This window comes from Anolis sagrei, chromosome 1 (assembly GCF_037176765.1).
Source record: "Anolis sagrei isolate rAnoSag1 chromosome 1, rAnoSag1.mat, whole genome shotgun sequence".
NCBI lineage: Eukaryota > Metazoa > Chordata > Lepidosauria > Squamata > Dactyloidae > Anolis > Anolis sagrei.
This window is the reverse complement of record NC_090021.1, coordinates 235804171-235832115: the sequence shown is the minus strand read 5'-3', so window position 1 is coordinate 235832115 and position 27945 is coordinate 235804171. Positions and strand designations below refer to the sequence as shown.

Genomic DNA, 27945 nt, shown 5'->3' with positions numbered 1-27945 from the left:
ACACTCAATTCTTGGTTCTTTTTTAAATTATTATTTATTCCATTTTTAACAATGTAAGAATTAAAAATCTCCCATAAATAAAGGACTTGCTTGGCAACCTCCCAATACTACAGGTATAAAATGTGAGCGATTGTACAAAACTGTTAAGGACACACCAGGCACATGGCCAGGGGGTGGGAAGGAAAAAAAAGGGCCGACCAGTGCCTCCCTGGAGCTCTGCCCCTCTGCCCAGCTTTAAAGTTGGTTTAGGGTGGGGTGTAGAAGTGGGAGAAAGAGCCCCAGGCTCAGACCACAGGAAAAACGGGACACTCGCTGTTAAAACCATCACAATGGACACAAACTGGCAATGAGAATCAAAGCAATAAGGGAGGCACAGGGACAGGGCCCAGCTGGGGTTCCCTTCTAAAGCACATCACAGCATCTTGCTGCTGGCATGTAGCTGCCTTGAAGTGTGCAACACCTGACCTGTACCCAATAAAAAGGTCTTGGTGGGGAGGGGAGGGGAGAATCAATAAAGACACATATTCTGTCCCCAGGAAGGAGAGCTGTAGCTCCACTGCATGAGATTAACCAGAGGGGAAGATGTTGTCTCTCACCTGTAAATCCCTCTTATACCTTAAGTGGTACAACCAAGGAAGGAGAGCTCTCTAACATAGAGAGCAGGAAGGGTATTTCTGGTGTCCCATTCCCCTCTCCCTTCCCTTCCCACCAGAGTCTGGTTTTTGCTCATGTGTAGAACCCTTTCTAGAAGGGGAAAATAAAAAAGGTAGAGAAGCCCAGCTGGATGAGTCTAGGAGAGCACCCAAGGTGGAACAAATGCTGATCCCTTATTGGTTTGCCCATATGGGTATGGGTGGAGAGTAAAGGAGAGCCTGAGATCAGGAACTGCCCCGGATCCTTTCCATGTAACTGCGCAGCTCATCCGGATCATGTAGCCCCATGTCCTCACACACCCAGCGGATGTCATCTTCGCTGGCCACCAGGATGGACTGAACAGCAGGCGCTGAGGTTGGAGGACTCGAAGCAGAGCCAGGAGGAGTGGCAAAGGTCACAAACTCCACACGTTTCCGCCGACCCCCCACCTCCCTGCCATCTTTCTTCCGAGACAAGGTGGTGGTAAGAGCTGGGCTTCCTTGAGCTGTTGGGCCAAAAGTACTGGCAGAAACCAATAGGGTTTCTGTTTCTGGCCCTGGGAGTGGAGCTGGGCTCTCTTGGGCTACAGGCTCCAGCCTCCCCTCCGGCCCTGCACAGCAGCAGCAGCCCTCACCAGTGCCAGAAGGGTCCAGGGATTGGTCTTTGCAGTGCTGGTGGCGCAGATCCAGCTGCCGGCTGAGCTCCTCCTGGTCTGTGCCTAGCCAGACCCAGTTGTGAGGCTGCTGGGTAGAAGAGGCTGGCCCTGACCCGGCATCAGGGGGCTCCTTGCGTTGGTAACGAAGGACAAAGACCACACAATTGATGAGGAAGATAAAGATGGCAAGACAGAAGACCCCCAGAAGAACATACATGCCAATTTCCAGATCTGTCACCCTTGCTGGGGCCTTCACCATCTCATCTTCCTCCTGTTCCTCTTCTTCCTCCTCTTCCACCTGATCAGCGTCCTCATAGGAGCTTCCTCCAGGCCCCTCAAATTTGGTAATGGGTGGCCCCACTCCTATTGGGCCACGCTTCCTTGTCCCCTTCCCACTCTCTGTGACAGCTGCTACTGTCACAGCTTCACCTGACATAGCACCTTCTGCTCGCTGAAAGGGAGGGTCCCCATGGAGATGGGGACTCTGCTGCCGAGGGCTGCTTGTTGTGAGGATGCGCCGGCCAAAGGTCACTTCCAGCCACGTTGTCCCCTGGGCAAGGGGAGCCCTGTGCTTGCCCTTGCGGCAAGAGTCTGGGGAATGGAGGCTGAGCTGCAGGAGGGAACCTCGTCCTGGTCCTTCAGCAACGATCACTGGGCGACCACGCTCCTCGTCCAGCCGCACCGAAACCACATGAGGGTTCAGAGAAGAAACCGAGAGCCCAGCATCCCGCCAGCCATAGAGCTCTACAGGAGCCAAGGTGTGATCGGTGAATGCCAGCCAAAGACTGAGAACTCCTTCCTGTAGGGAAAGGAAATGGAGATCAGGAGGAGAAAAAGGTCACATGCACAGCATGAGTTGGCACACATGTATTAATATAAACTGAGGCTTGCTTCAGATATATAATCCAACTCTCAGAAATTCTGCTTTTGAACTATAGCTCCCAGAATACTCAGCCAGCATGGTCAGAGACTCTGATGGCCGGGGACTCGGAATTGTAGTCCCAACATGCATTTTTTTTTACAATCTCTATTGTATCCTGATCACCCAGATTATGCCTTCTGTATTTCTGCCAGAAGCATAGATTATCCATTACACCTGCAGTTCTTAATCACTTCACTCAGCATACAAATGCAGCACTCCACCCTCATTCTCTTCCTTTGACCTCTATAAGCCAAAGTAGGGAATTTAACAGCAAAGTAATGTAACACATGTAGATTATGCTACAGAATGAATAGGAGAGAGATTTAGCATTGCTGAGCTTAATAACGATTGCATATTTCCCATAATGTCTTCTCAGTCCACAGGTTAGGACCTGGAATCTTCAGTGTTCTTTACATAGTCATTACTCCTTTGGGCCAAAGGCTGAAGACCAACACAGCTGTTTAATACTGAAGCATATCTCACCTGCTTCAAAGAGCGCAGAGTTGGAAGTCCTTGGCACGTGGCAGTGAAGACATTTGGGTGTCCTTGCTCCACAGAAAGAGATAACGAGAGACCAGACACCAGTTGGGTCTGTAGCTCTGAGAGGGAGACCTTGTCATCTGACACCACCAGGGTCTGCTCCCCCAGGATAGAGTCAGAAACAGGAGAACGCACCTGAACCAAGAGATAAAAAGGACAACATTACCTTCAAAAAGAGACTAGCCACCTACCAGAACTGTATACATAACCTCTGAGATCCTACATTGGCCTACAGCTCCACCATTGGGTTCTTCTCAGTGCACAACACCACCCTTGCTGCTATCACAACTGGGAAGGAGGTTGAAGACTACAGAGAAGCTGTTGGTCTCAGGTTGATTAGGAGAGGGGAGCAGAAATGAGGGTGCTCTCAAGTGGAGTGCACTTGCCTTTTCCTTCCTCTAGAACCTCAGAGCAGCAAATTCTTCACAGTCCGAATAACATTTCCCCATCCAAAATTGGACAGGCTGTTGGCCACTATTTGTTACCCCTGGCTAGTGGTACTGAAAACTGGCTCCAAGAAACCAAGCAGGAAAGTTGGGTTTCCACAGGTGACTGTCAGAAATATGTAAATGTTCAAAGCTTGAAAATGTTCCTTTTTTTGGACCTAAACTCCCTATAATCCCCTTATGGATTTTTTGGCATCCAGATTCCTCCAAACACCATGCCTACAGTTAATGGATTCAGGAAGTTTGGTCCAAAAGGTAACTTTTCAAACTACTATTAAACCATTATTTAAAATATTTATAGGATAGTGACTTTCATGACACAACCCACTGAAGATACATAAAGTCCAATCTTCTATACAGCCCTTCTGCAATTTATTCCACTTCAACACAAGCATCTCACTCAACTCTGCTGCAGCAAAGAATGAATTCTTCCTGACTGCCCTGCCATAGATCACTTACCTCCACAGATGTCATGCCTGGTTCACGGCCAATCACCACATTCCCCCCTTCCAATGTGGCCACTCGTGGGTCCTGGATTCTGGCATGTGCCTGCACCAGATGTGATACATCCAACAGCCAATCAGAGCTTGGCATGTAGGTTAGGTGTCGTCCACCATCTAAAGGATGTGCCACAAAATGAGCCAGGAAGCGAACAGCAGCCCGTTGGTATTGCAGGCGACATCCACGGCCTCTCCTCTCAGCTTCCTCTCCACCCTCTTCAGGCTCAGTTGAACTGCTGCTCAGAGAAGAGATGACAATCATTCTTGACAAATGTTTAGACTCTTAGAACCACTTTGCTCATGCTATCCCAGTTATCCTGTAAAGTTCATGCCATGTACTACCCAGTTGGATGCCAACAAAAATTGCAGTGCGATTCAAAATCTCACAACTTTCCTCAGCTACCACCCAGAGCTGACCCTCTCAATAGAAGTTATCACCCAATTTTACATTTTTTATTCTCTTGCACTCAAGGAACAACAACCAGATATATCAAAACACTAGAGGAATTACAGTGAGGAATTTGCACTGTTTCAGGCAATAAACACTGTTTAAATATTTTAGCCATCTAAGTCTTTTGACGATTTAATCCTCTAGTGCTGGGATGCATCATTATATTAGTTTTCCTCCTCCTGCAGAAGAAAACAAGCATTCTTCTACAGTATTCTCCCTAAGTTTAAATGTATCCAGTGTTGTTGAGAGAAAAGTAAGGTTTTTTTCAGCAAAAAAGGGGAGAGACATCTGTACAAAACCCACTATTAGCAGATTACTGTTTTCTGCACAGAAAACTAATTCCCCAAGCAATGAACAGGTTTTTGTGCGAAACCCCACATATTTCAATCTTCAAAATAATTCTACTGCAACACTTCAAGACATCTGAATATGGAGGGGAAATTATTGCTAGTCTGTTATTATTTCCAATGAGTTTCCTGACTTTTTGTAACCCAATTTTTTGACCTAGGAACAAACAGTAATAAATATGGTTTATATCCTAATGGAGTCTGAATCCCCACTTCTTTCCTTTCTCTGTTCAGTCTTCAATCTTACATTGTGCTTCAAACAAAGTGGCATGCAATCTCATGCAAACTGGGGCCTAAAGAGTAGTAGGCTCAATGTTGCTAGACCTTCATGGCTCCACAGCTCTTACCCATCAGGAGTTGGGCCAGGAACCCTCCAGCCTCGCACTTGCTCCAGTGAGGTGTCTGTCAGCTCAATGCGCAGAGGCAACAATGGGGCCCAGACTGTAAAGAGCAGTGAAGCATGCAGTCGACGGTACCAGAAATCCACCCGGACACCACGTGCTCCTCGGCTCTCTTTCCCACCAACATATACAGCATCACACACATCTGAGACCTAAAAGTGAGTTTGGAGAACACAATATCATTAAAAACCATATGCCAGAAGGTCAGGATCTTACTAACAAGAATGTTACCGCATTTGACAGATATTCAGTATCTTATCCCAATGAGATAGGCAAAGTGTAGCAAAAACAAAGAGTTTTCTGATACCTTAAAGACTGACAAGTTTTATGTGGCAAGTTTAACTCTCAGGAGCTGTAGCCCAGAAACATATGATGAAGGGGGCTGTGCTCTGGAAGGAAGATTGGTTCTTAGCTATGATATGACTTTCTAGCAGTTAAGGAATGAACCTCTTGTAGACTGGGTTTGCTTCCCTAAATGGAGCCAATGGAAGATTTTTCTTTTTCCTCCCTACCTGGAACAAGTGAGAAGATCAAACCCGTAAAAAAGAAAAACTGCTAGTCTTTCAAGTTTTCACCTGACTCTTTGTTGTTCTTAAAAAGTAATATGGAGATTGATCCTGAAACATTTCCAGAGAAGAGAAAGTATCTTTGGTGAGGCCTACCAGTTTCTTACCTGCAAGACCTGCTTGTTAGAAGACTCACAGCCCATCTGCTCTGTCACCTCCAAAACTGCTCCCCCTGTTTCTACCACAATCAGCTTCACTGGCACTGAATGAGAAATCCCTGTTAGGAGTGCGGTATTCACAATCTCCTGCTCCTATGGAGGACAGACCAAGGTAAGAGTGTGAGAAACCAGTGTTACAGTCAATTCTGCTACAACATGGAGGCTAGGGAAATAGGAACTCTAGACCTCACCTTCACCAAGGGAACCAAGGCCCGTACATCTCTTTCTGACACCTGGATCTCCCACACCATCTTGTCCTTCTCAGCTTCCGGGTCCTGGCCTGGGTACTCCACTTGCCAGGTGACAGGACGTGTAGATGCCAGCCCCCCTGTGCTGTTCTCCACCATAAAATCCAGATATAAGAACTCAGGAGAATCTATTGCCCTAAATGGAGATGACAAGAAAAAACAGAGAGCTAACCAAAGAGCACAAGAGAACACATAGAACCTAGGAGAAGGCTAGGTATTGTTAAACATGATACGTTCGTCTTCAGTGGAGCTTAAGAAAGTGACCTTTTTTTGGACTAAAGGTCTCTCAGACCCACAGCCATGACCCTGAACTATATGGTGCTAAAGTCCTCAGCATAGCTGAATACTATTCTTACATATCACAAAATTGCTCCCATTGAGTGTTAAAATATTTACTTATGGTAAATATGGTGTTACTGCTTCTTGAGTATGACAAGAGGCCAGCCATGCAGAGCAAATGTTTTGCTCAGGTCATCTTTCTTGGGTAACTTTGAATGACTGTGCCGGATGGTGGCTTCTTTGTCTTTGTTGCATATGTACATGTCTTTGAATCAAGTGATGGCTTCTATCCATGGGATTTTAGTCCAAGTTTTAAATGAGCTATGCAAACTGCTGAGTGCTAGCTCCAGAATAATTTTGGTACCTTGGAAGCTCAGACTTAAACCCACTACTTCTAATAGCATGGAAGCCACCCACTGCCACTGGCAGCGGCCAAGTAGAAGCTGTTCTTCTGCTGGTCTTCTCCACTGGGAAAGGTGGAAGAGGGAGAACATTCTGTATATTGTGCAATTTGGAAGTAATCAGGTTGCCTCAACCAGCATTATGAAATAGTAATCTCTCCCAAAGGAGGTGGCGGGGAAGGATAGCAGTAGGTTGGGCATTGCTGGGTGAAGGCATCTCTGACCATTTTTGTAAGTACTACTTTTCCACCAGCCTTTCCTGTCTCCTATCTTCTCACCAGCAACTCCTTGTACTGGAAATGGCTCTGAATATCCAATCGGTTTGGCTGGATTTGGTATCTATCAGCCTTTTAAGTGCAGAGTCCCCACTGGTGATTGCAGCTACCTCGGTGACATCACCTACCGCCAGTCCAACCCACTGCCAATGGAACGGCGACAAGTGACCAGAGCGGTGTGGTGTTTGGCACCCTTGAACTTGTCCAGCTTTGCACTCCACGCATCTGGCCTCGTGGGACGAGCAGCCAGGACCTGCAGCCCTTTCTTCACCTTGATACTGCAACAGGAAACACAGCAAAACAGATCTAACTGAAATTATATTCTCTCCCTTCTATTAAAACCAGTGCAGCATACATACAGAGTTCAGTAGACAGTCACAACTTTGAATTTTCTGGCTAAGGCTGAGCCAGGATTAGAGTATTTGAGGTCTTAAATTATTTGAAAGTATGGGAAACTTCATCAGAAGCATAATGCAGCAGAGGGACTAAGAAATTAAATTACAAATCATGAACTATCTAGTTCAAATCTTGCTTCATGACTTAAGTGGCTGATTCACTCTCCTTTAGCCTCATTTCCCTATTCCCACCCCTTGAGTAGAAAGAGTTGCATTTCAAACTAAGCAGAGCACCTGCTGCTAGCTTGCAGCCCAAGACACACTTACATATGCATTCACATAATACACACATACATTGCAATTGATTTTTTTAAAAATCCTCATTGACACCAATTGGAGATTTTGAAAAGTCTCACTGCAGTAACAGAGAGGCAATGGGAGAATCACAATGTTGGGAATAAGTTACTGCCACACCCCAGCAGTTATCCAGAAAATGCTTCTTCTTCCATGCTCCAATACTCTTTAAAAGTCTCCATTAGTCTCAAAGGAAGTTTTTTTAAGCCCAACTGCACTGAGAGAAAAGCAATTTAGAGTAGATGGGGAATATGTGCATTAGAAGTGTTCAGACATCTCCTTCCATATTTTTAAAGCCTCAGGCATGATGGGAGGGAAGAAAGGAAATTCTTTACTTGTATTCACTTGTCATAAGGACAGTGGAATTACTGTCAAGAGGAAAGGGAACCTCCCATGTGACAGATCCACTCTCCAAGGGTATGTTCTCCAATGCTGTTGTCAGGTCTACAACCCAACAATGTATCTGAAACACTTTGAATGCTTGGAAGCACTCAATGTGAGCATTATTATTCATGATAGCAATTCATAACCATTCACTGTGGTTACAATTATAATTGTGGTTGTGGAAATGGTGGTGAACATGAGTATTTCCTTATGGAGTTACTTTGTAATCCAATGGAACTGGCAAATTATGGCATGAAGAGGAATGTACAAGTACTACAGACTGGCTTTTGAACTCACCGAAGTGTCAGCAAATCAGCAGTAAAGTTCTGCTGCAGGATGAGGGTGGCTGTGAAGAGCTGCCCAGGACGCAGAGCCATGTCGGGGACTCGGACCATCACATTGTCATCCAGCCGAACTTCCTGGCGCCGTGGAGAACTCATCACTCGGATATCAACAGGTCCCACATAGTGCAGCTTCTCCTTATTGCCCTCACTGCCTGGGCGTGGCTTTTCCTGGGTCTGTGCATAGGGGCATTCTCCAGGGATCTTCCCTGCCAGCGGGGGTTCCAGGGTATAGTACAGCTCAGCCCGAACAGGGGTGATGTTCAGGTCTTCTGATTTGTGGGGGTTGGTAACAGCCATTGGAGGAGACAGCCATCGAGCAGGGAGCTCTAGTTCCACTACACATACCCCCAGGGGTGCCTAGTCAGGAAAAACAGAGACAGTCAAACCTCCTCTGTCTTTTCAGCTCTCACTTCCCCCAACGTGTTTTCAACTAGGAAATAGCATCCTATTAAGATAGCTCATTGGTCTAGTTAGCCAAACAGTCAAATCCACGAGGGGGAACAGCGTATCTTTTGTGATGAAGAACATGACTAAACGTAGGGATGTCTTGGATTACAGTATTCCCCTGCCATCACCTGAGTCCCCATGTTAGCATGGATTCTGGGAGTTACGTTGAAGAATGTTCTCTCATTCATATATATATGGACTACAACTATTACAATCTCTAAAGAAATGCTTTCTAAGCTAAAGGAAGCTGTATTGCAACAATGTCTGGGTATGCTACATCATCCTCATTCTTGACATACTCAGGGGAGGTCTCACTCACCATTGCTTCCCAAGAGAATGGGAAAATCTGAAATGACTGGGGCCAAATCAAATACATTCTGCACAAGAAGTATTTAATTTGGTGCTAAACTTTGCAAGTGTCCTACTTCTTTAGCAAAACTTTCTTAAGCCATCCTAGTACTCCAAGAAAACAAAAAAGAACACGTTTTTCTCTGCAGAATTCCTCCACAACAATTCAGAACATTCAAATACCAGGAGAAAACTGCGCAAAATTTTTCTCAAAAGGGTTTCCATCCAAGAAATCTGGGAAGGGGGGCAATTAACCAGGCCTATCCCTACGCCTAAGTTTGCCAATCCTGCCCTGCTCCTTATCACCATAGTCCAATGCTACTTCTTTTACTAACCTTCTTTTCTACCCATCTTGAGTAAGCTGTCTTGGCAGGGAATGTGACACTTCTGCATTTTGAAGTTGTGATATTAAGTAGAGCAGGGTGAGCTAACAGGAGGAATGCCACATCAAGAGAAATGTCAGACTCACTCTGACATTACCAGGTCACCAGCACAAAAGGCAGATCTGACAGTTACCACATGCTCACACTGAGGGAGTTTTATGCCAGTCTAAACAGATGCATTGTGTGGAAAACTCACCCCCTTTGCCATAGGACATTGTTGACAAGCTTCAGAGAGGAAGCTAATGGGTCAGGTTGAACTACTGATATTTTGCAGCTCTTTATTTGGCGTTGTTGTTGTATGTACCTTCATTTCTGGCTTATGGCAACAGTCAGACAAATTTATTGTGGGCTTCTTAAGAAAGATTTGTTCAGAGGAGTTTTGCCCTTGCCTTCCTCTGAGACTGGGAGAGTGTGATTTGCCCAGTGTCTTCCAGAACGTTTCCATGACTCATCAGGGCTTCAGATCCAATATACTGACCTGAAGATGGCAGGCGCGATGAACCACCTGAGCCTGGTGAAAGACATATAGGGTGACGCATGGCAGGGGCTTCTTTTCTGACATCCAGTCCTGTCCCTGGAGATGGAACAGGACTCTGGTGTATGGCTCATAGGGAGACACTGTGCCCTCAATGGACACAGCCCGAACATCCCAGGTATCAGAGGATTGAGAGTTGTCAGTTGGTACCACCTGAAGAAGAGAAAGAGCATGAACACGGATGCTCTCAGAAAGCAAGCCAAGCAAATAAAGAATCTTTTCTTAAAGGAGGATGCTTCCTACCTGCTGGGCAGTGAAAGGCTGGTAGGTAGCTTGGATGGTGGGCTTCCCTGTAAGCTGACGGTGGAGAAAGAGGAAGGTCTCTGAGCGGGAACTGAGAGAAGCATTTCCTGGCAGGTATCGATCTGTTCGCTGAAGACGGAAATATTCTGGGCCATTGAGCACTTTTAGTTCAGCCGGCAGAAACACCACATCAGGGGGGTCAGATTCACAGCGCACTGCAGGCAGGAGATCACCTTCATCAATAACAGATTATGCTGCCCCTTCTCCACTCTACAATATGCACTCTTCCCTAATGCTCAGTCCCTTCTGGAGCTTTGGGAAAGGCGAGGTATATCTAGGGGATTTCATCTGATCAGAACCAAGAACTGAAACCCAACAATGTTTTATGGCATCAGACCTTGGATCAGGGATAGTCCAATAGAAACATAGAAACTCAATGGTAATCAAATATCAGCCCCTTGATTACTCTTACAAATTTTTCTGAGGTCTTTAAATCTGAACCTGGCCATGCCTCACAACTTCAACTAGAAGTAGCATGTAACCAAGTAATGAATGTTTACAGTCATTACGTGGTTACATGCTACTACTACTACTACTACTACTACTATTATTATTACTATTATTATTACTATTATTATTATTATTATTATTATTATCATCTTTTATTCTGCTTTTCTCCCGTGGATGGGACTCTATGGGAGTAGGAAATAGGCACAACACATTCTGAAAAGACAGAGAATCCCTTAAAATGGCCTCTGTGGAGGAAGTATATTTGAGTTAGCACATTTGTTCATGAGTCCCTGTCTGATCAATGTCTTTATATGCGCTTGAGAGCATACACTCTATACCTGAGAAACTCTTTCTACTAGAAGAGGCTAATTCTTATTATAAAGCTGGATCACTGGTCTGGAGCCCCAGGTCAGATTCAAGGCCACACATCCTATGAACAGTCTAAATCAATTTCTCTGCTTAGTTGGCAGGCTGTTACAGCTGATTACTGAAGTTAAAATAAATGGACAAAGAAGGGTAAGGAGAAGTGCTTTAAGAAGCCCTTAGAAAATAGTTTGTGATGACATACAACCTCCCTTGAGAGAGAATTAAGAGAGCAGAATAATGACTGGACTTCTAGATTATGATCTGGTTTTGCAATAGAGTTTTCAAGTGTGTTAATACCCATTATTCACAGTTTGTCACCACAAAGACAGATCCAGACCATTCCCGTGGTTTCAGCCACAAACTTGGCTTATTGGCTTTGGAAACAAGCATTTAGATGCCAAATTCGCAAATGCATACCAGGATAATGGCACAATATGATGAAGATATAATATAACCTGCCAACACTGCTTGTAGATTTCAGTTTTTTCTTTTTCTTTCCCAATGCCCAATTCTTTGAGTTGCTGCCAAACTGACAGCAAACCAAATAAAAAAAAAAATGTGAAAATAAAAAGATCAAGCCCATTCAAAATGACCTGTATATCTGTGTATTTTTAACCACAGATTAACATTTAGCTGAATTTTCAGTTGATACTTAAGTTACTTGTAAAGATTAATGACATAATGATATCCTGAAGCATCCATAACTGAGCAATGATATTATCTTTCCAGAGTATCATCCAACCAATGCTGTTATAGACAGTTTCAGCATTCATTGCATTATATTCATTCATCTTGTGGGTAACCTTTTGAGCCCTGAGTCTTAGTGTATATTTATTAATTTGAGGTGTTTCACCCATACAAATATTTTTATGGCTATTTAAATCTTGACTTGATACTTTTATTGGAAATGTTGCTGCATTTGACATTTTTGATGTTTCTTTGAGCATGGCTTTACCAAAGAAAAGTTGCTACAAAGCAGTGATGGTGATGTAGCTGGAACAGATGAAACTGAGAAGAACAAAAAGAAATAAGCTATCACCTGAAATATCCTATCAGTTTCAAATAATGGCCGGGAATGGTACCTATTACAATAACTAACTGCACTGTATTCAAATTAACCAGAGTAAGTGGAGTAAAAATACCCAATTAATACATAAAGAATGTTCTATGGCAGCTTAAAGATGAGCCTAGAGATTGGTGCAACTGGATGTACTGAAACCACACAGAAATAATCCTCATAGTCCTGTTTGATATAATGCTGTGTTCATAAAGCCTTGGTAAGAAACCCAGGGTGGTTTCAGAATACAGTTTCACTGTACAATTTTATTGTTTTGTTCATTGAATATTATGAAGGTCTAAATGGCAAGGAATCCTAAAACTGCAGTCACAACAATCATCTAATACAGAACAGAAATCCACAGCAAAAATCCCTGACAGCTTCACCCAATCTCTGTTTTAAAATTCCAGTAAATGAGAGTTCCTCATCTTCTTAGATAGTCTATTGTACTTTCAAAGAGCTTTTACCTTCCTAATATTTAGCTGGAATTTCCTTGTTTGCAGTTGGAATCCATTGGTTTGGATCTGATCCTCAGAGCATCAGTAAACAAGGTCATGCTATCTTCTACATGACATCTCTTCAGATATTTATGGATGGTTCTCATGTCACCTCTCAGTCTTCTTTTGTCCACACTAAACATATCCTAAATATAACCTCAATCATTCTTCACATAACTTGATTTCCAGACCCATTACCATCTTCTCCACCCTCGTCTTGACATAGTGATTGATTGACTATTGATTTCCTTCTTAAACTGTGCAGCCAGAGCTGGACACAATATTCTGTGTAAAGCCTGACCATAGCAAAACAGAGTTGTACTATTAGTTTCCTTGAGCTGCACACCGAATATCTGTTACTGCTGCTTAGTATTGCATTTGTTTTTCTCTCCTGCCACATCACATAGCTGACTTACATTTTGTTTGTGTCTAAAATGGTCCCTACATTCTTTTCATGTGCACTATAATTGCACATCTAATTTTTCTGTCCACATGTATTACATTCAAGTTTTAAAAAATAAAAAAGCATTTTGTTCTCCAATGTTTATGGTCATCTTGAATCTTTGCTCCATCTTCTGATTTTTTAGCTGTACCTGCCAATTTGGTGTCATGTGCAAATTTGATAGGCATGCTTTCTGTTCTTTCGCCCAAATCATGTATAAAGATGTTGAACAACATCAGACTCAAAAGAAACCCTCTATTACCACACTCATTACTTTAATCCAGGCTGATGAAGAACAATTCAGTACAAATCACCTTTAGAAATCATCTGCCAGTCAACTAGAAATCTAACAGTAACATCACTTTGGCCACTTTAACAACCTAATCACATAACTATCATAGGAAACATTATTCCAAACGTTACTGAAATCAGGATTCACTACGGTCACAGCATTTCCTTCACATTCCAAGCTATTAACTCTATAAAAAATAGAAATTAGAGTGGTCTGAGCCATTTTCTAAGTCACTCAAAAGCAAATCCATCAAGAAAGACTTGATAGTACAGGACAGAGTTCTTCAGGATTCCAGGTCGCCGTGCCTTCTTCCAAGATAATCCATTCCATTATCCTCACCTTTGTTTGTGCTCCCCTCTTTCAACAGTCACCATTACATGTACAATCCTCATTAGGGCATCTAGGGAATGGGTGTAGGATTACACTTCCTTGAGATTTGTTCTCCTTCAGATTTGGTCAAACCTGCTGCTTTTGCTGTTCCGACTTGGTAACGATCACACTTAGAGATACCGTGTATTGTGGGCGAGAATAAACAGATTAAAAAAAACCCATAAAGTCTTGATAATGAATTGAGCTTTTGGAGTGTTATCTAGGGTTTTTTGCCCTTAACCCAACTTCATTCATTTTCAGGCAAAGTCAGGGGATACTCCAAAGTTTGCAGGAAACTGCAGATTAACCTAGGATTTTGTGACAGTTTGTATCAGGTTCCAGTAGGTCCAATCCACTGTCCAGACAAATGCCACCTCCATCACCTGTTTCCTATGCTGATCAGCACAGGGAAGAGGATGGTTCATCCCTGTGTTGCCATTGGCACTCCCCACCAGCCACGGCATTTGCTGCAAGTGCCTGGATGTCATGTCTGCTGGTGTCAGAATGAGAAGCCTACATGACAGCAAGAAGGAGCGGATCACTCCATGGTTGGTAGGGAGCAGCTGTGGTGACACAGAGGACAGGTGGGCAGCTCAGTAGGGCTGATGTGATTTTGGCCCTTCTGGACTGCCAATGCGGCACCACAGTAGGTTTGGCCCAGTGTTTGGCTGTTATCACAGTCAGTCCGGACTGGTCCCGAACTAAGTGACCAGTGTAAAAGAGGCTGACATAATATACTTGTTTGAAAAATAACATTCATAAGTTGTAGTCAGCAAACTCAAAACACAAGGATAACAGCTGGATGATTAAAATGCTAGAGAACTTCTCACCTCTCTTTAAATCACCCACAAAGGTTGAACTGAAATGCATAGATTCAGAAAATGCATGAATGGCAGTGTGAGATGTATGACATTTGGCAGTTTGATATAAAGCAACCTAGTTTTGTTTATGAGATTAGACAGATATCTAGCCCAAGGCACTGATACTACATCTCCTGCCAAGGTCCATCTCAAGATGGCTTCATGCTTGAGTGGCAGCTGGAAAACAGGACTCCTACCTTTAAAAAATCCAATCATGCATTTTTGAATGAATCCCAAGATTCTTTCACTCCAGTGTAGTACTTTGAGCCTAGTGTAGTAACATGAGCAGATTCAAACAGCTAACTGATTTGGAAAATCAAATTCTGGTTTTGCTAACTGTACCTTATAGCACATCATGTCTAAAGATATCAGAAGGGTGCCGTACAGTGTAAGGGACGGTGTTCTACCAATCCTTTTTTTGAAGTTATTGCTATCATTAAGGCAAATACTGAGCTATCATTCAGGACTGTGGGCACCAACACTGCGAATGGGGAAGACAGCAGAGATCATGGAAAGAGGGGAGAGGGAGAGGGAGGGAGATTCTTGTTTAAATTTCATAATATACTTTAAAGGGACAAAATTAATAAATCCTAATTTCACTTCTCACTGGCTCCTTGCTCTTGGTTAGCAACCTATGGTAATTACTTTTCACACATCCTGTGGATTAGAAGTTAAACCTTTTTTGGAGCAGAATTAACTATGAGCAGCCCCATGGTTCTTTTTGGTTAATTATTTCTTCTTCTATTCAGTGCACCTGGGGAGGCTGAGAGCTGAAAAAGAGAACCAAGAGGGAAGCAAGAGAAGATCTGCTTAACCTTTTTTTTCTCTGTCAGTTGTATTTCTATGAAAGGCCTCTCTCCTGCTGCTTCCTTTTCAATTTGTACGGCACTCCTCTCTCCAGCTTGGAAGGGTTAAAAGCAGCTAAGGAAGTCGCTTTTCAGAAAGTGCAAGGGACAGGTTTTAAGAAGGCACTCTCTACCTGTGCCAGTCTTTGCATTACAGTCTCAGAGACAACAAAACCTTACTGAAAAGTATAGAGCTCCCTACCCACCTTTCCCTACAAAAACCTTAAGAAGCCATTTTGCTTTCGTTCGTTGTCACAAATGAGGAAGCTGTTCCTGAAATAGATGGACTAGGGTTTAACTAGGAATAGCCAATATGCATTGTTGTACAGAGCATGAAGAAAAAATGGAGGTGGTCAAAAACCAACCCACAAATAAAAAGATATCCTCAACAGCAAATAACAAAATCTTTTTCAAGTATTTCCCTGACCTCAGGCTGGTTAGCTAGTCTACCTAGATCTTAGCCCTTTTCTCCAGTCCTTAGGATGAGGGGAAGATTTTCAAAGTGAGAGCGCTACTTTGACAAAGATTTTTATTTTGTGTTTGCGTGTGCGTGTGTGTGTGTGTTTTGCTGTACCCGCCATACGTTGCTGCGGCCAACCTTCCCTCCCTCTTTCTCTCCTTCTTTCTTTCCTTCCTTCCTTCTCTTCCTCTTCTCTTCCTCCCCCCCTTTTCTTTCCCTTCCACTTTCTCCCGTTCTTCCTTCTCTACCTATTCTTGGATTGCAACTCCCAGCAGTTCTCCTGATCAACCTATCTACCTACCTATCTCTATGTAATCTATCTATCTTGAAGATTGCTGGGAGTTGCAGTCCAGGAATAGGAAATTGGAAATATGCAGAGATTGGGATGCTCTCAAAGAAATCCAAGGAAAAGAAAGCTTGCATCTTGGAATCAGTGCATTTGGATCATCCTCCTCTCCTAGAGAGCTTGGTCTAGGGGATACTGGGAGCTGTAGTCCAGAAGAGTGTGTGGATATGCTTTGTGTGTTTTATTTACCGGGGGAGTTATTTTTGCACATGCGCTGTAGTGTCTTTTTGCTTTTTTGGCTTTTAAGTCCCTTCCGCTGTGTTTTTCACTGTTTTTATGAGTGATAGTTACTCATTGGCCAGATAGGAGTATTGTGCCCAAATTTGGTGTCAATTCATCCAGTGGTTTTTGAGTTATGTTAATCCCACAAACATTGCATTTTTATTTATATAGATATTCACAATTGTTAGATTCTGTATTATTTAAATGGATAACTGTGTGGACCTGGGGTTAATTCTTAACGTACCATGCTTACTGACCTCTCCAGGGCCGACCCCTGTGACACAAAGGAGGGAATCACTTAGCCTCAATCTGCTGCTGAAAGTGCATGGCTTGAGACTGCATCATTTTGGCAACCCTATGTTCCATAGGCTTTTGGGCTTCTCTACTAAATAAATAAGTTCTTAGGGGTTTTTTCCTTGCAAAATGCATCAGTCTTCTTGTGAAATTATACTGAAATTATGACCACCACATTTATTTTGTTTTTTGAAAATGTAAATAATCAGCTGTCTGGGAACAAATCCCATTTATTGCTATGGAACTCATTGCAAAAGAAGCATGATCAAACCCCTTGGTTGTCTTATCACACCACAAGCCATTATTATAACTTGATACCTGTAGTAATCAAAATGCAAACTAGGAATGATCCATCATATTAGATAACACCATGTAAGCCAGTGGGTGGTGGTGGTCTGAGTGTTCGATTAGGAATTGAGACAACCGGGTCATAATCCCCATCCAGCCATGAAACTAACTGGGTAATCTCTGCTCAGTTACCTCTCTTTTGGCTTGACCAAACTCAGGGCTCATCTACCTGAAAACTCCTAAGTGGCCAAGAAGAAGTAGCTCCTGGATGACACCCAAAGACCTCTGGTCCTTATTGTTGGATAAACGGGATTAAGCTGGGAAAAGAATCCCATCTGCATATTTATCCTTTGGGATCTATGGTGGTAGTGAAGGGGACACTTAAGAGATGGACAGGGCAGTGAAAATGTCTTTGCTGAGAGCAGACCACTTCTTGCGAATTCTCCATGTTTTTATTCTCTCAACAGTGAGTGCCCCATAGTAATCCTGGGACATGCTAAGTAAGCTCTCAGTTGTTGTTTTGCTCCTTTCACCTATTCCCTTCCCCAACACTAGATTCTCTTGTGTCTTATAAATGCCATCATGATCTTATGCACAGGTGGTGCTATTTTGACTACATAAACAGCAGTCTTCTCTGCATCCACAAAGACTAAAATTAGTACAGTGTTAGGGTTTTGGTCCAATACCCCCCCCCCCCAATACCAAAATCTGTAGATGCTCAAATCCCATTACATATAATAGCACAGTAAATTGATGTCCCTTATATAAATCAGTAAAATCAAGCTTTGTTTTTTTAGATTTTTTTTTAAATTAAAGCCTTGGATACAGAATCCATGGACATGGAAGACTGACTGCATAGTGAAATGCATATCTACTCAGGAACCTCCCACTATAGTCAATGCAATTTACTCCCAGGTATGCATGTCCTCCATCTGTCCCAATTTGGCAGGGATGGTCCAAATTCTACTTTTTCTGCTGCTTTAAAAATGTCTTTGTTTCTCTCACCTGCCCCATTCCTTGGTCCTCATTGCTACAAGATGAGCTCAATGTGCAAAAGTAGTTTGCACTGGATTAGGCAGGGAAGAGGAGAGACACAGGTTGGCCTTCCCAGTAGGCTCAGGCAAAGTATATCACTGCAGTTAGTGCAGTCTGCCTTGTTAATAACTTTTGTCGTTTTTGACCATGCACTATTATTGCTGGGTCACATACATCCCAATTTTCATTTGTGAAATGTTGGGAGAGTATGGATACACACCATAACAATCTATATGGGTTGTGGATTTTAAAAATGGAGGTTCTTCCTCCCATTATGGCTGTACAGCAGTTTGCAGGTTGTTACCTCATTTCTCCCCTGGGAGCACATTAGAGATGGGGATGGGGTGCAAAATGGTAAAACACCAGAGTTTGGAAGCATAAACAGATTCTTTAGTGTGTTAATCAGTAGTGCACAGCTCACGTAGAAGACCTCCTGCCCTACCCAAATGAAAGGCATGGAAGTCATGCAGCACCACCAGTGGAAGATTGTGCCATTCTCATTATTGGGCCCAAGCAAAAGATTTGTAATTTGTGCATTAGCGCAAGGGATGAGTAAAATGCGACCCACAGATGATTTTTCTGTTACCATCAGTTTTTTCAGGATCTCTGAATTAGCCCTTTTCTGGCTGCAGAAAGAGGTAAATTTTGCCACTGAGAGGCAATTCAATTTGTAAAAAGGTTACAATGCCTCCCACCCTCATATTATTTAAACATCAATTACTATAGGTTGAGCATCCCTTATCCACCTTGTGGGTGGATGAGACAATGACACTTTTCCATTCTGATGGTTCAGTGTACACAGACTTTGTTTCGTGCATAAACTTATTAAATATACTCTCTTTTGCTAACATCTTAGCTGCCTTTTGAAAAGAAATGGGGAGGGAGGAGGGTGTTTTCATGGTAAAGGATTTAAATACATTGTATTTAAACAACCCAAAAGCACAGGACACGTTTAGAAGAACAACAAGAATGACTGCAAATTGTATGAGGGGAGAAAGGTGTCCTTTTTGTAAAACACTTTTCCATTCTGATGGTTCAGTGTACACAGACTTTGTTTCGTGCATAAACTTATTAAATATACTGTGTATAAAGGTTCCTCTTGATGTACATATATGAAAGCACAGATGTTCTGATTCTAAACATTTCAGATAAGGAGTGCTCAACCTGTATCCATTCTTTTTGTTATAAAGTAGAAATCTGGCCATTTATTTTAGCTTCCTGGGTTGCTGTTTTGCATTTTTAGCAGTCTGCACGATTCCCGGAGAGTCCCAGAGGCAGAAAATTGGCCTTTGGACCCACTACAGTTGCCCACCCATGCAGTAGTGCCATTTTAAACCCTTGGCTGTGTCAACTGTGCCACTCTCTTTTGCTAACATCTTAGCTGCCTTTTGAAAAGAAGTGGGGAGGGAGGAGGGTGTTTTCATGGTAAAGGATTTAAATACATTGTATTTAAACAACCCAAAAGCACAGGACACGTTTAGAAGAACAACAAGAATGACTGCAAATTGTATGAGGGGAGAAAGGTGTCCTTTTTGTAAAACAAATCCGATTATGAGGAGCACCTAGAGTTAGCAAATCTGCCTCTGTGATGCTCATACAAAGCCCTGCATAAACCTATGGGGTTTGCATTCCAGCTTTTTCTGCTTAAAAATTCAAGCCTTATCTTCTTCTCTTGATTTCTCTGGGTGCCCAGAGATCGGTATGAACACACCATCAGATGAGGAAAGGGAATGAAAGCAAAGTAGCTGAGAAAGAAAGGGATTTCTAGTTAGAGCATTTAACTCTTTGGACTACACAACCATAGCTAGAGAACTGACCGGCTCTAATCAGGCACACACACACACCCCTCCTTTTGATTGCTCTCCATGGAATTAATAAGCCACAACCAGGTCAGACTTCTGAAAGAAGTGGTCGACAACCCCAGTGTTAGAAGAGGTTTTTCTTTATGAGAAGTAGTGCTCAGAAAGGACCAGTTAGCATTAATTTAGCAAGGAAAAGCTGGGACTAGGGATAATGGAGAGGCATCCTTTTATAAAGATGCACATTTCACCTCAAAGCTCTCTTGAACACAATGGATGCCCATTTCCCCCAAAATATCACAGATCCACTACGGTTATATTCTCTCTTTTATTTTTAGCATTCTGATCCAACAGCACCAGCAAAGGGTTGGGGAACTGAAGCAAGCGGAGGCTTCCACTATCAGCTTGTGGAATTTTAAATAGTATTTGCTTTTCTAAAAGTTCCATTTTAAAACCGTATGCCCTTTTAAGGGATTTTCATCAGGTGCCTCTACGAGAATAAACAAGCGCAGCTCTGCTGGCTTCCACTGACAGTACCTCCTTAAAAATTTTTACCTACTCCCTAATATGCCTTGTTTGGTTTTATTAATATTTCTAGCAACACCTCCGTTCCACCTGGGATTTGAGGTTTTTCAAAGCAGCCATTTTAAAGCTGTGAGTTGAATATGGGAGGAATAGTGAAGGCAATTTTAAAAAGCAATCCTCTGGAATATGTATGTTTAGCTTTCAAGGTTTGACTTTAACTAGGATTTCCCCAGCTTCCAAACAATGTTTAAAAATTATGCCAATGCTGCTTTTAATTAACTGAAACCTAATTAGAGGCTCCATGAACCACTCTTTATGTGGAAAAGAGAGCATGTCTATAGCCTGAGGGTGTGTGTGTGTGTACTAGCTGTAGTAAAAGCAATAGTAGATTATCCATAGGGGACATTGTTGCAGTGCTCCATCAGAGCATAGGAATTGCATTATGAACATCAACTAATAGGAAGCTTTTCAAGGCTGGTGCCTTGAGCCTCACTGCTTTTCAGCTACTCTTCACAAATAATAGCTCCAGCGGTTTTGGCAAACAGAGAAAGCCTTCACAGACACAACCTAAGTGAGAAATAGAGATGCCCGTCTGTGTCTGTGGGAAGAGTGCAAGCCCTATGGATGCTGCTGCTGGGAAATGGGCAAGCTGCCAAGGCTATTAGTAGCCCTGAGGGGAAAATACTGCCTTCTTGTGCTACCACTAAAAAGAAGGAATAGCTCAACATGTAGAAGGTGATAGTACTGGTCCTTTAAACTTGATTAAACTGGGAAAAGATCAGAGTCTCCTACAGCAGATGAAGGAAGCAGGCAATCTTGGGAGGGTTGCTAATTCAACACAGCTTTGTCCTCCAATACTTTTGAACAGTCTGCTGATCCTCCACATTTGAGTCAGCTCTGGATAAAAGCAGCTCTAAGCAGTTATTATGTTCTCGACTTTCAAAAAGCTGAAAACCCAAATATTCAAGCATGCTGAAATGCTTTGCCAAAATGATCTTACACAGACACACACCCCACATACATGTATTGCTGCATCACATTCTTCTACCATGGAGGTTGGTGCAGTGCATACAGCAAACTTTCCAAATCTTCACATTCCAAAGGTGTTGGACTATAACTCCCATCATTCCCCACCAGTTCATGTTAGCAATCCAGTTTGTTTGCACAAGAGATCCATAAAGAGATAGTCCTCTGATCAAGAATACACAGATCCCTTCTGCCTGGGTGCAAATCTGAACCCCAGTGTCCTTGGTCTAAAACCAAAAACTTGATTCCATTTCATCTTGGTGCTCTTGATGTACAATCAATGCTTCAAAGATTGCACTGCATAAGCAGAATGGAAAGCCCAGCATAAGACAATAGGGAAAGAGGGACCGGTTACCCTTAATCCTCTTGCTGCAACAAATGACTTCACTGGGAACAAAAGCTAGACCAATTGTATCCTGTATTCCTCCCTCTGCTTGTGTTAACATCCATTTTATGGTACTGGATGGCATTCATAGTCAGTGGGAATCATCACAGGCACAACAGGTCAGTCCTGCCTTTTTATGACACCTTCCCATGCTTCTAGTTGAATGCAAAAGCATCAAAACAGTACTCAGCTGTGGCAGGAGTATTCATGATCAACACACATCCAGTATGCTTTAGGACTTGATGCATCCAGTAATTTCTCTGCATTTTAAATTCAAATGCATCTGGTAACAAGGGACCAAGCCAAACCAAATGTTGGCAATCATGTAACCTAAGATCTAGGATGACAGGAACCAACACAGACTGTAGGCTGGGCTTCCATATTTTCAATACAAACTTGATCAATTCCTAATGTAGGATGCATCTACAACATTCTTAAGAAATTAATCCTCTCCTCCAAAACCCCTCACTTCCTAAAACACTCTGTTCCAAAATCAACTATTTCATGCCATTGGGAAGTTTCACTGATGTTTCACTAAGGATACATCTATGCTGTAGAATTAATGCAGTTTGGCACCAGTTTAACTACCATAGCTCAATGCTATGGAGTCAAGGGAGCTGTAGTTTGGTGAAACACCAGCACTATTTGGCAAGAAGGCTAAAGACCTTGTAAAACTATAACTTCTAGGATTCCACAGCATCGAGCCATGTCAGTTAAAGTGATGTCAAACTGCATTAATTCTACAGTGTAGATGCACTTTAAGTCTCGGCAGTTGCAGTTTTTCACCCAGTGGTTCTAGTCCTGTCCTCTGAAACAAGAGAGGACACACTTGCTATGTCTTCTACCTGAAAGCCTTTCAAGCATTTGGAAATGCTATCCTACCTCTCTGAAATCTCTCCAAGGTAAAAAGGGAAAGGGCCATCATTAAAGATGCTGAACTTCATTTTCACATATTAATGGAGGAACCAAACTGAAGGCATCTGGATGATGTTAACCTGCCTAATACATCAAGTTTGTGGCTGAGATTTAGTCAGTGAGTTTTGGGTGAACCTATATGAATGTGCACGTGACACTCCAGGTCAGGGAACTAGGAAGTATTATTGAGTGTCATTTGGTACCTCAAAGAATGAGTAAACACAGGTATGCATGCACATCTGTATGCTTGTGTGCACGCACATCACCCTTACAGACATATTACATTCAGCTTAACATATATAAGGGGCCATGGTGGCGCAGCGGGTTAAACCAGAAAGCTGCAGAACTTGCTGACTGGAAGGCTGGTGCTTCAAATCTGTGGGATGGGTGAACTCCCATTATTAGCCCCAGCTTCTGCCAACCTAGCAGTTCGAAAACATGCAAATGTGAGTAGATCAATAGGTACCACTTTGACATGAAGGTAACGGTGCTCCATGCAGTCATGCCAGCCATGTGACCTTTGAGGCGTCTACGGACAACGCTGAGTCTTTGGCTTAGAAATGGAGATGACCACCAACCCCCAGAGTCAGACTCAACTAGACTTAATGTCAAGGGGAAACCTTTACCTTTACCTATTTACAGCATTTTTATCCCACTCTTTTCAGTCTGAAGGCAACCCATATGAAGAGCCAAAAAGCAAAATGGTGCAAACCAGACTCAGGACAAAAAAAAACATCTAGAGAGAAAATACATTTCCAAAAACAAAGTAATCTATTTTTATTTCCTTGGCTGATTTGAAAGATACTATTGTAATACATTTTCTATTATTCTTCCTCCGCAACTCAACTCAAGAAAACACAAGAGATTTGGGATCAAAATATAGGGTTTTTAAATTATTCATTTATTGAATTTACAGAACCATAAGAGTTGGAAGAGACCACAAAGACCATTCAGTCCCACTCTCTGCTTTGTAGGAATAGACAATCAAAACACTTCTGACAGATGGCTATCCAGCCTTTTTAAAAACCTCCAAAGAGGGCAACTCCACCATACCCCCAGGCAGCATAGATTCTGCCTTCCTTTCCATATGGAATTCAAGGAGGCTTGAAGTACAGTCAGCCAACCACAGTCACTGGGGTTAAGAGCAAATGACCCTCATGAAAGTGGAAAAAATGCAAATAAAAATCCCACTTCTTTAAGGCTGAGGAACAGCAATGGAGAGACATTTTTAGGATCAATGTCTACTGGATTCTGATCATGGAATTGTCCTGAAGGGTTTACAAATGCCTAGGAAACATGCCAATCAAAACCATAAATAATTGAGTCTGATAACATTACACCTCCAACTGTAAAGAGTTCACTGTATTGGGAGGGAAATTGAAAACTGACACATTGTATTTCAAATATGGATCATGCTAAGTGAATGTGTCTTTTTGGACAACTCCCTGAGCTGCCCAGTTTTGATTTTTTTCCCTTTTTATGAGAACTCCTAGAATCTCCCAGGCACTGCTCAGATTCTGCAAATGATAATCTTAAAAACAATATCCTTATTTTCCCCCTAAGCTCTAAGTCAAATACATGGCTTTTTGTATTAAAGAGTTACAAAAATAAACTCAGGATAATAGTCAGTCTTCCATACCTGTAGATTATAGATCTGTAAATTCAGTCATCCACAGCTTGAAAATTGTTTGGTTTTTTTTTTAAGATTCCTAAGAGCAAATTTTGATTTTGCCATTTTTGCCTGCATTGTATGTAATGAAACATAAGCATCCAGAGATTTTGATATCCACAGAGATCCTGGAACCAATCCCCAGGGGTTACCAAGGGCCCACTGTTGCACCCATTTTCAAGAGGACTGACAAGTGGGAGATAGGGTTTCTCTGAGTGAAATGCTAATCAAGGTGGCCAATTGCAACATTCACACTTGCCTTAAGCACACAAGAGTTTTTTCTCCCACCCTGGACATTCCACAGATATATAAACCACACTTGTCCAGTTTCCAACAGACCTCACAACCTCTGAGGATGTTTGCCATAGATGTGGGTGAAAGATCAGGAGAAAATGCTTCTGGAACATGGCATACAGCCTGGAAAACTCAGAGCAACTCAGTGATTCCAGTCATGGAAGCCTTTGACAACACAAATGGGAGACTGCCTGCTCCAACCCTGTACACAAATGGGGTGGGGGCATTATGCACTTACGGCCGTAATGCTGCCTCCATAAATGGAGTCCTCTTACTATCCCCACCTACTCTTCTGCATGATATCTATGCAGAGTATCAGATACAAATACCCTGCAACCCGCTGCCCCACTAAACAATGAGTCCCTGAAATGAGAAGATCCTTCTCATACCTCTCCCGGGCTGTGTGTTGCTTTAGCTCCCCCTGAAGAAGGAGCAGATGGCTGAGAGATACCATGACATCACACCCCCTGCTCTCTAAAAGGAGAATGAAACAAGTGGGCGCTTTACAAATTTGGCCTCTTCCTCCCTTAGGGTGTGACCTCCATCACCCCTGCCTCCTTCTCAAGGAATCACTGCTTATTCCATCAATTCTCTCCTCCTCAACGTGACAGCCAAATCCACATATAAGCTCCCCTCTTCGTCCTGTATTGATCTAGCCCCCTCGCTCCAAACTGGCTGCTGGGGTGGCCCTCCACCCTGAAGTCCTACTATATTTCTCTATTTTTCCCTCATGAAATCACAAAAAACTCTTCCTATTTCCATCTTGTGTAGCCCAGTTTAAGTCTCCATTACGACATCCACCAAATTTGCAACCACATCCCTCACAGGCACTACACAGCATAAATACAGCACATATGAACACACACCCAATCCATGCAAAATTTGGGGCAACATCAGAATCCCTGGCCACTACACAATTCCTTCTTCTTTAATGGGATTGTTCAAAATGAACCTGCTTGAAGGCAAATAACAAACCTGTAAAAAAAAAACCCTAGAGATACTGAGCTCAAAAGCATCCTTTAACCCAAACGTAGTCAAGAGCTGAATCCACTTTATCTTTATGAAACAATGATCCAATGTATGGAAGTGGAGAAAAACCCTGGGAAATCCTTCTCTGGCCAAACCTTGAACCAACCTGGTATGATAAAACCAGATACCACTAGTAGCATATCTCTGTCCAGAACAAAACGAGGGAGAATGAAGAGATGTCTTCTGTACCTACAGCCTCATAGAAGGGATGGCACTCTGTACCAACTTCTCCTTGTCTTGTGCCTTCCAGATGCTGGCTGGGAATGATGGGAGCAGTTGCCCAACACATCTGGAGGGTAGCTAACTGGGAACACATATACCCTAATTCTTCAATCATAGGACACCATCAATTGTAAGGTAAAGTCAAAGGTTTCCTCTGGCATTAAGTCTAGCCGTGTCCGACTCTGGTGGGTGGTGCTCATCTCCATTTCTAAGCCAAAGAGTCAGCGATGTCCATAGACACTTCCAAGGTCATGTGCCAGGCATGATTGCATGGAGCGCCGTTACTTTCCTGCCAAAGTGGTACATATTGATCTACTCACATTTGCATGTTTTTAAACTGCTAGGTTGGCAGAAGCTGAGGTTAACAGCAGGAGCTCACCCTGCTCCCCAGATTTGAATCACCGACCTTTTGGTCAGCAAGTTCAGCAGCTCAGCACTTTCATCCACTGTGCCACTGGTTGTAAGCCACACACTAATTTCAGTTCCACCAACAGGGGGGAAAACCCCAGTGTGTGTGTGTGTGTGTGTATACACATGAAAAGTAGCCATGATTCCAAGATAAACATGGTTTCAAGAGAGGTTTATTATATGGGACACGAAGTGCATCTTAGAATCTACAGTATTTGGTCATTGTCTTAAGAGCACTGCTCTTTTAGGCACATCCCACTGAGGACTCTTCCCTGAGCAAGATCCTTTGAAGTCCTACCAAGAATTACAGGACCATTTGATCCCCCCACATTGTTTTTAGAAAGAAGAACTAGCACCCCATAATTCGTCTTATCTCTTGACTTCTAGGAGACGCATCCCTAGCCTTGCACATATGAAAAGAGACAAGAAAAAGCATTCATAGATGCAGAGAACAGAAGAAAAATATATCCCACAGGCAGTTATGAGATGTATTGTCGAAGGCTTTCATGGGGTTGTTGTGAGTTTTCTGGGCTGTATGGCCATGTTCCAGAAGCATTCTCTCCTGACGTTTTGCCCACATCTATGGCAGGCAACCTCAGGGGTTGTGAGGTCTGTTGGAAACTAGGAAAATGGTTTCCAACAAACCTCACAACCTCTGAGGATACCTGTCATTGATGCAGACGAAACGTCAGGAGAGAATGCTTCTGGAACATGGCCATACAGCCCGGAAAGCTCACAAAAATATGAAAAGAGCTTTCTCCGAAAGTGGAAAAAGGGGGATCAAGAGGAGAAGAGGCTGAATGGGGTGGGATCTTTATTTAGTGCAGGGATGAGGCTCTCCCTTGAAGATGGGGCTTTATCAGGCGGAGCTCCTTGGGTTGTGGAGGGAAAGGTGCCCCCTGGGGACGCATCCCGTCCTGCTGGAGAAGGGGAGGGGGCGCCTCCGAGACCCTAATTGAATTATTGAATTACAGCCGGAGCAGACCCGGGGCGACGTATTTGCATGACAAGGGCAGTCCCCACGGGGGGAAGGACCTCAACCCACTCCCACTCCAGCAGCAGGTAGGGCCCCCCTTACAGAGAGCCCAACTCTGCGTGGGGGTCAGAGCGGTCCCTTTCAAGGGGCCATGGGGGGCTTTGGCGGGGGGAAATCCCAGGAGCAGAAGGTGTGTGTGTAGGGGGGGGGGGGTCCTTCCATTGGCTCCCAGTCACACGCACACAAAAACAAACGCGGGTTCTGTGTTTCCATGGCGATCCACAGAGACGGGTTCTCTTTCTTGGGGGAGAGAGGGGGTGTCCCACTCAGCCATTCTCCCCCACCGTGGATGGATCCACGCCCCCCGAGGAACCACCAGAGCCTAGGGGATCCCCCAGATTAGAGAGCAGGCTTCCCTGGTGGCCAATATTGGGGTGCCCGACCCACTCACCTCGGGGAGCCGAGGCCAGCGCCGCCAGGGCGAGGAGCAGGAGGCGGCGGGAGCCCATTCTGCCTTTAGATGCGCATCGCCCCACTGTCCCGGTTGAGCGGCGCGAGGACACAGCCGAGGCTGGCTCGTGCGCTTCTGCCGGAGCCGCGCGCCCCTCCTCCTCCTCCT

At 43.5% G+C, this 27945-nt stretch overlaps 1 protein-coding gene across 1 annotated transcript; it reads right to left on the bottom strand.

Moving 5' to 3' along the window:
* Positions 1–15: 15 nt before the first annotated feature.
* TMEM132A (transmembrane protein 132A) lies at positions 16–27945 on the bottom strand. Its single transcript, XM_060771107.2, has 11 exons — positions 27778–27945; positions 10196–10410; positions 9896–10105; positions 8193–8596; positions 6951–7100; positions 5811–6003; positions 5569–5712; positions 4842–5047; positions 3656–3932; positions 2694–2885; positions 16–2087 (listed from the first exon to the last, which is right to left on the bottom strand). The coding sequence occupies exons 1-11, from the start codon at positions 27833–27835 to the stop codon at positions 879–881; spliced, it is 3258 nt and encodes a 1085-aa protein (XP_060627090.2). The 5' UTR covers positions 27836–27945; the 3' UTR covers positions 16–878.

What these genes read in the sequence shown, in the direction of transcription:
- TMEM132A (XM_060771107.2), bottom strand. Translation starts at nt 27,835, where the DNA reads ATGGGCTCCCGCCGCCTCCTGCTCCTCGCCCTGGCGGCGCTGGCCTCG. An exon ending in GCTGGCCTCGGCTCCCCGAG is followed by an intron (nt 10,411 to 27,777) that starts GTGAGTGGGTCG and finishes TCCTGCCTGCAG; the next exon opens with TGCGCTGTGAATCTGACCCC. An exon ending in CCTGGCCCAACTCCTGATGG is followed by an intron (nt 3,933 to 4,841) that starts GTAAGAGCTGTG and finishes TTCTCTGAGCAG; the next exon opens with CAGTTCAACTGAGCCTGAAG.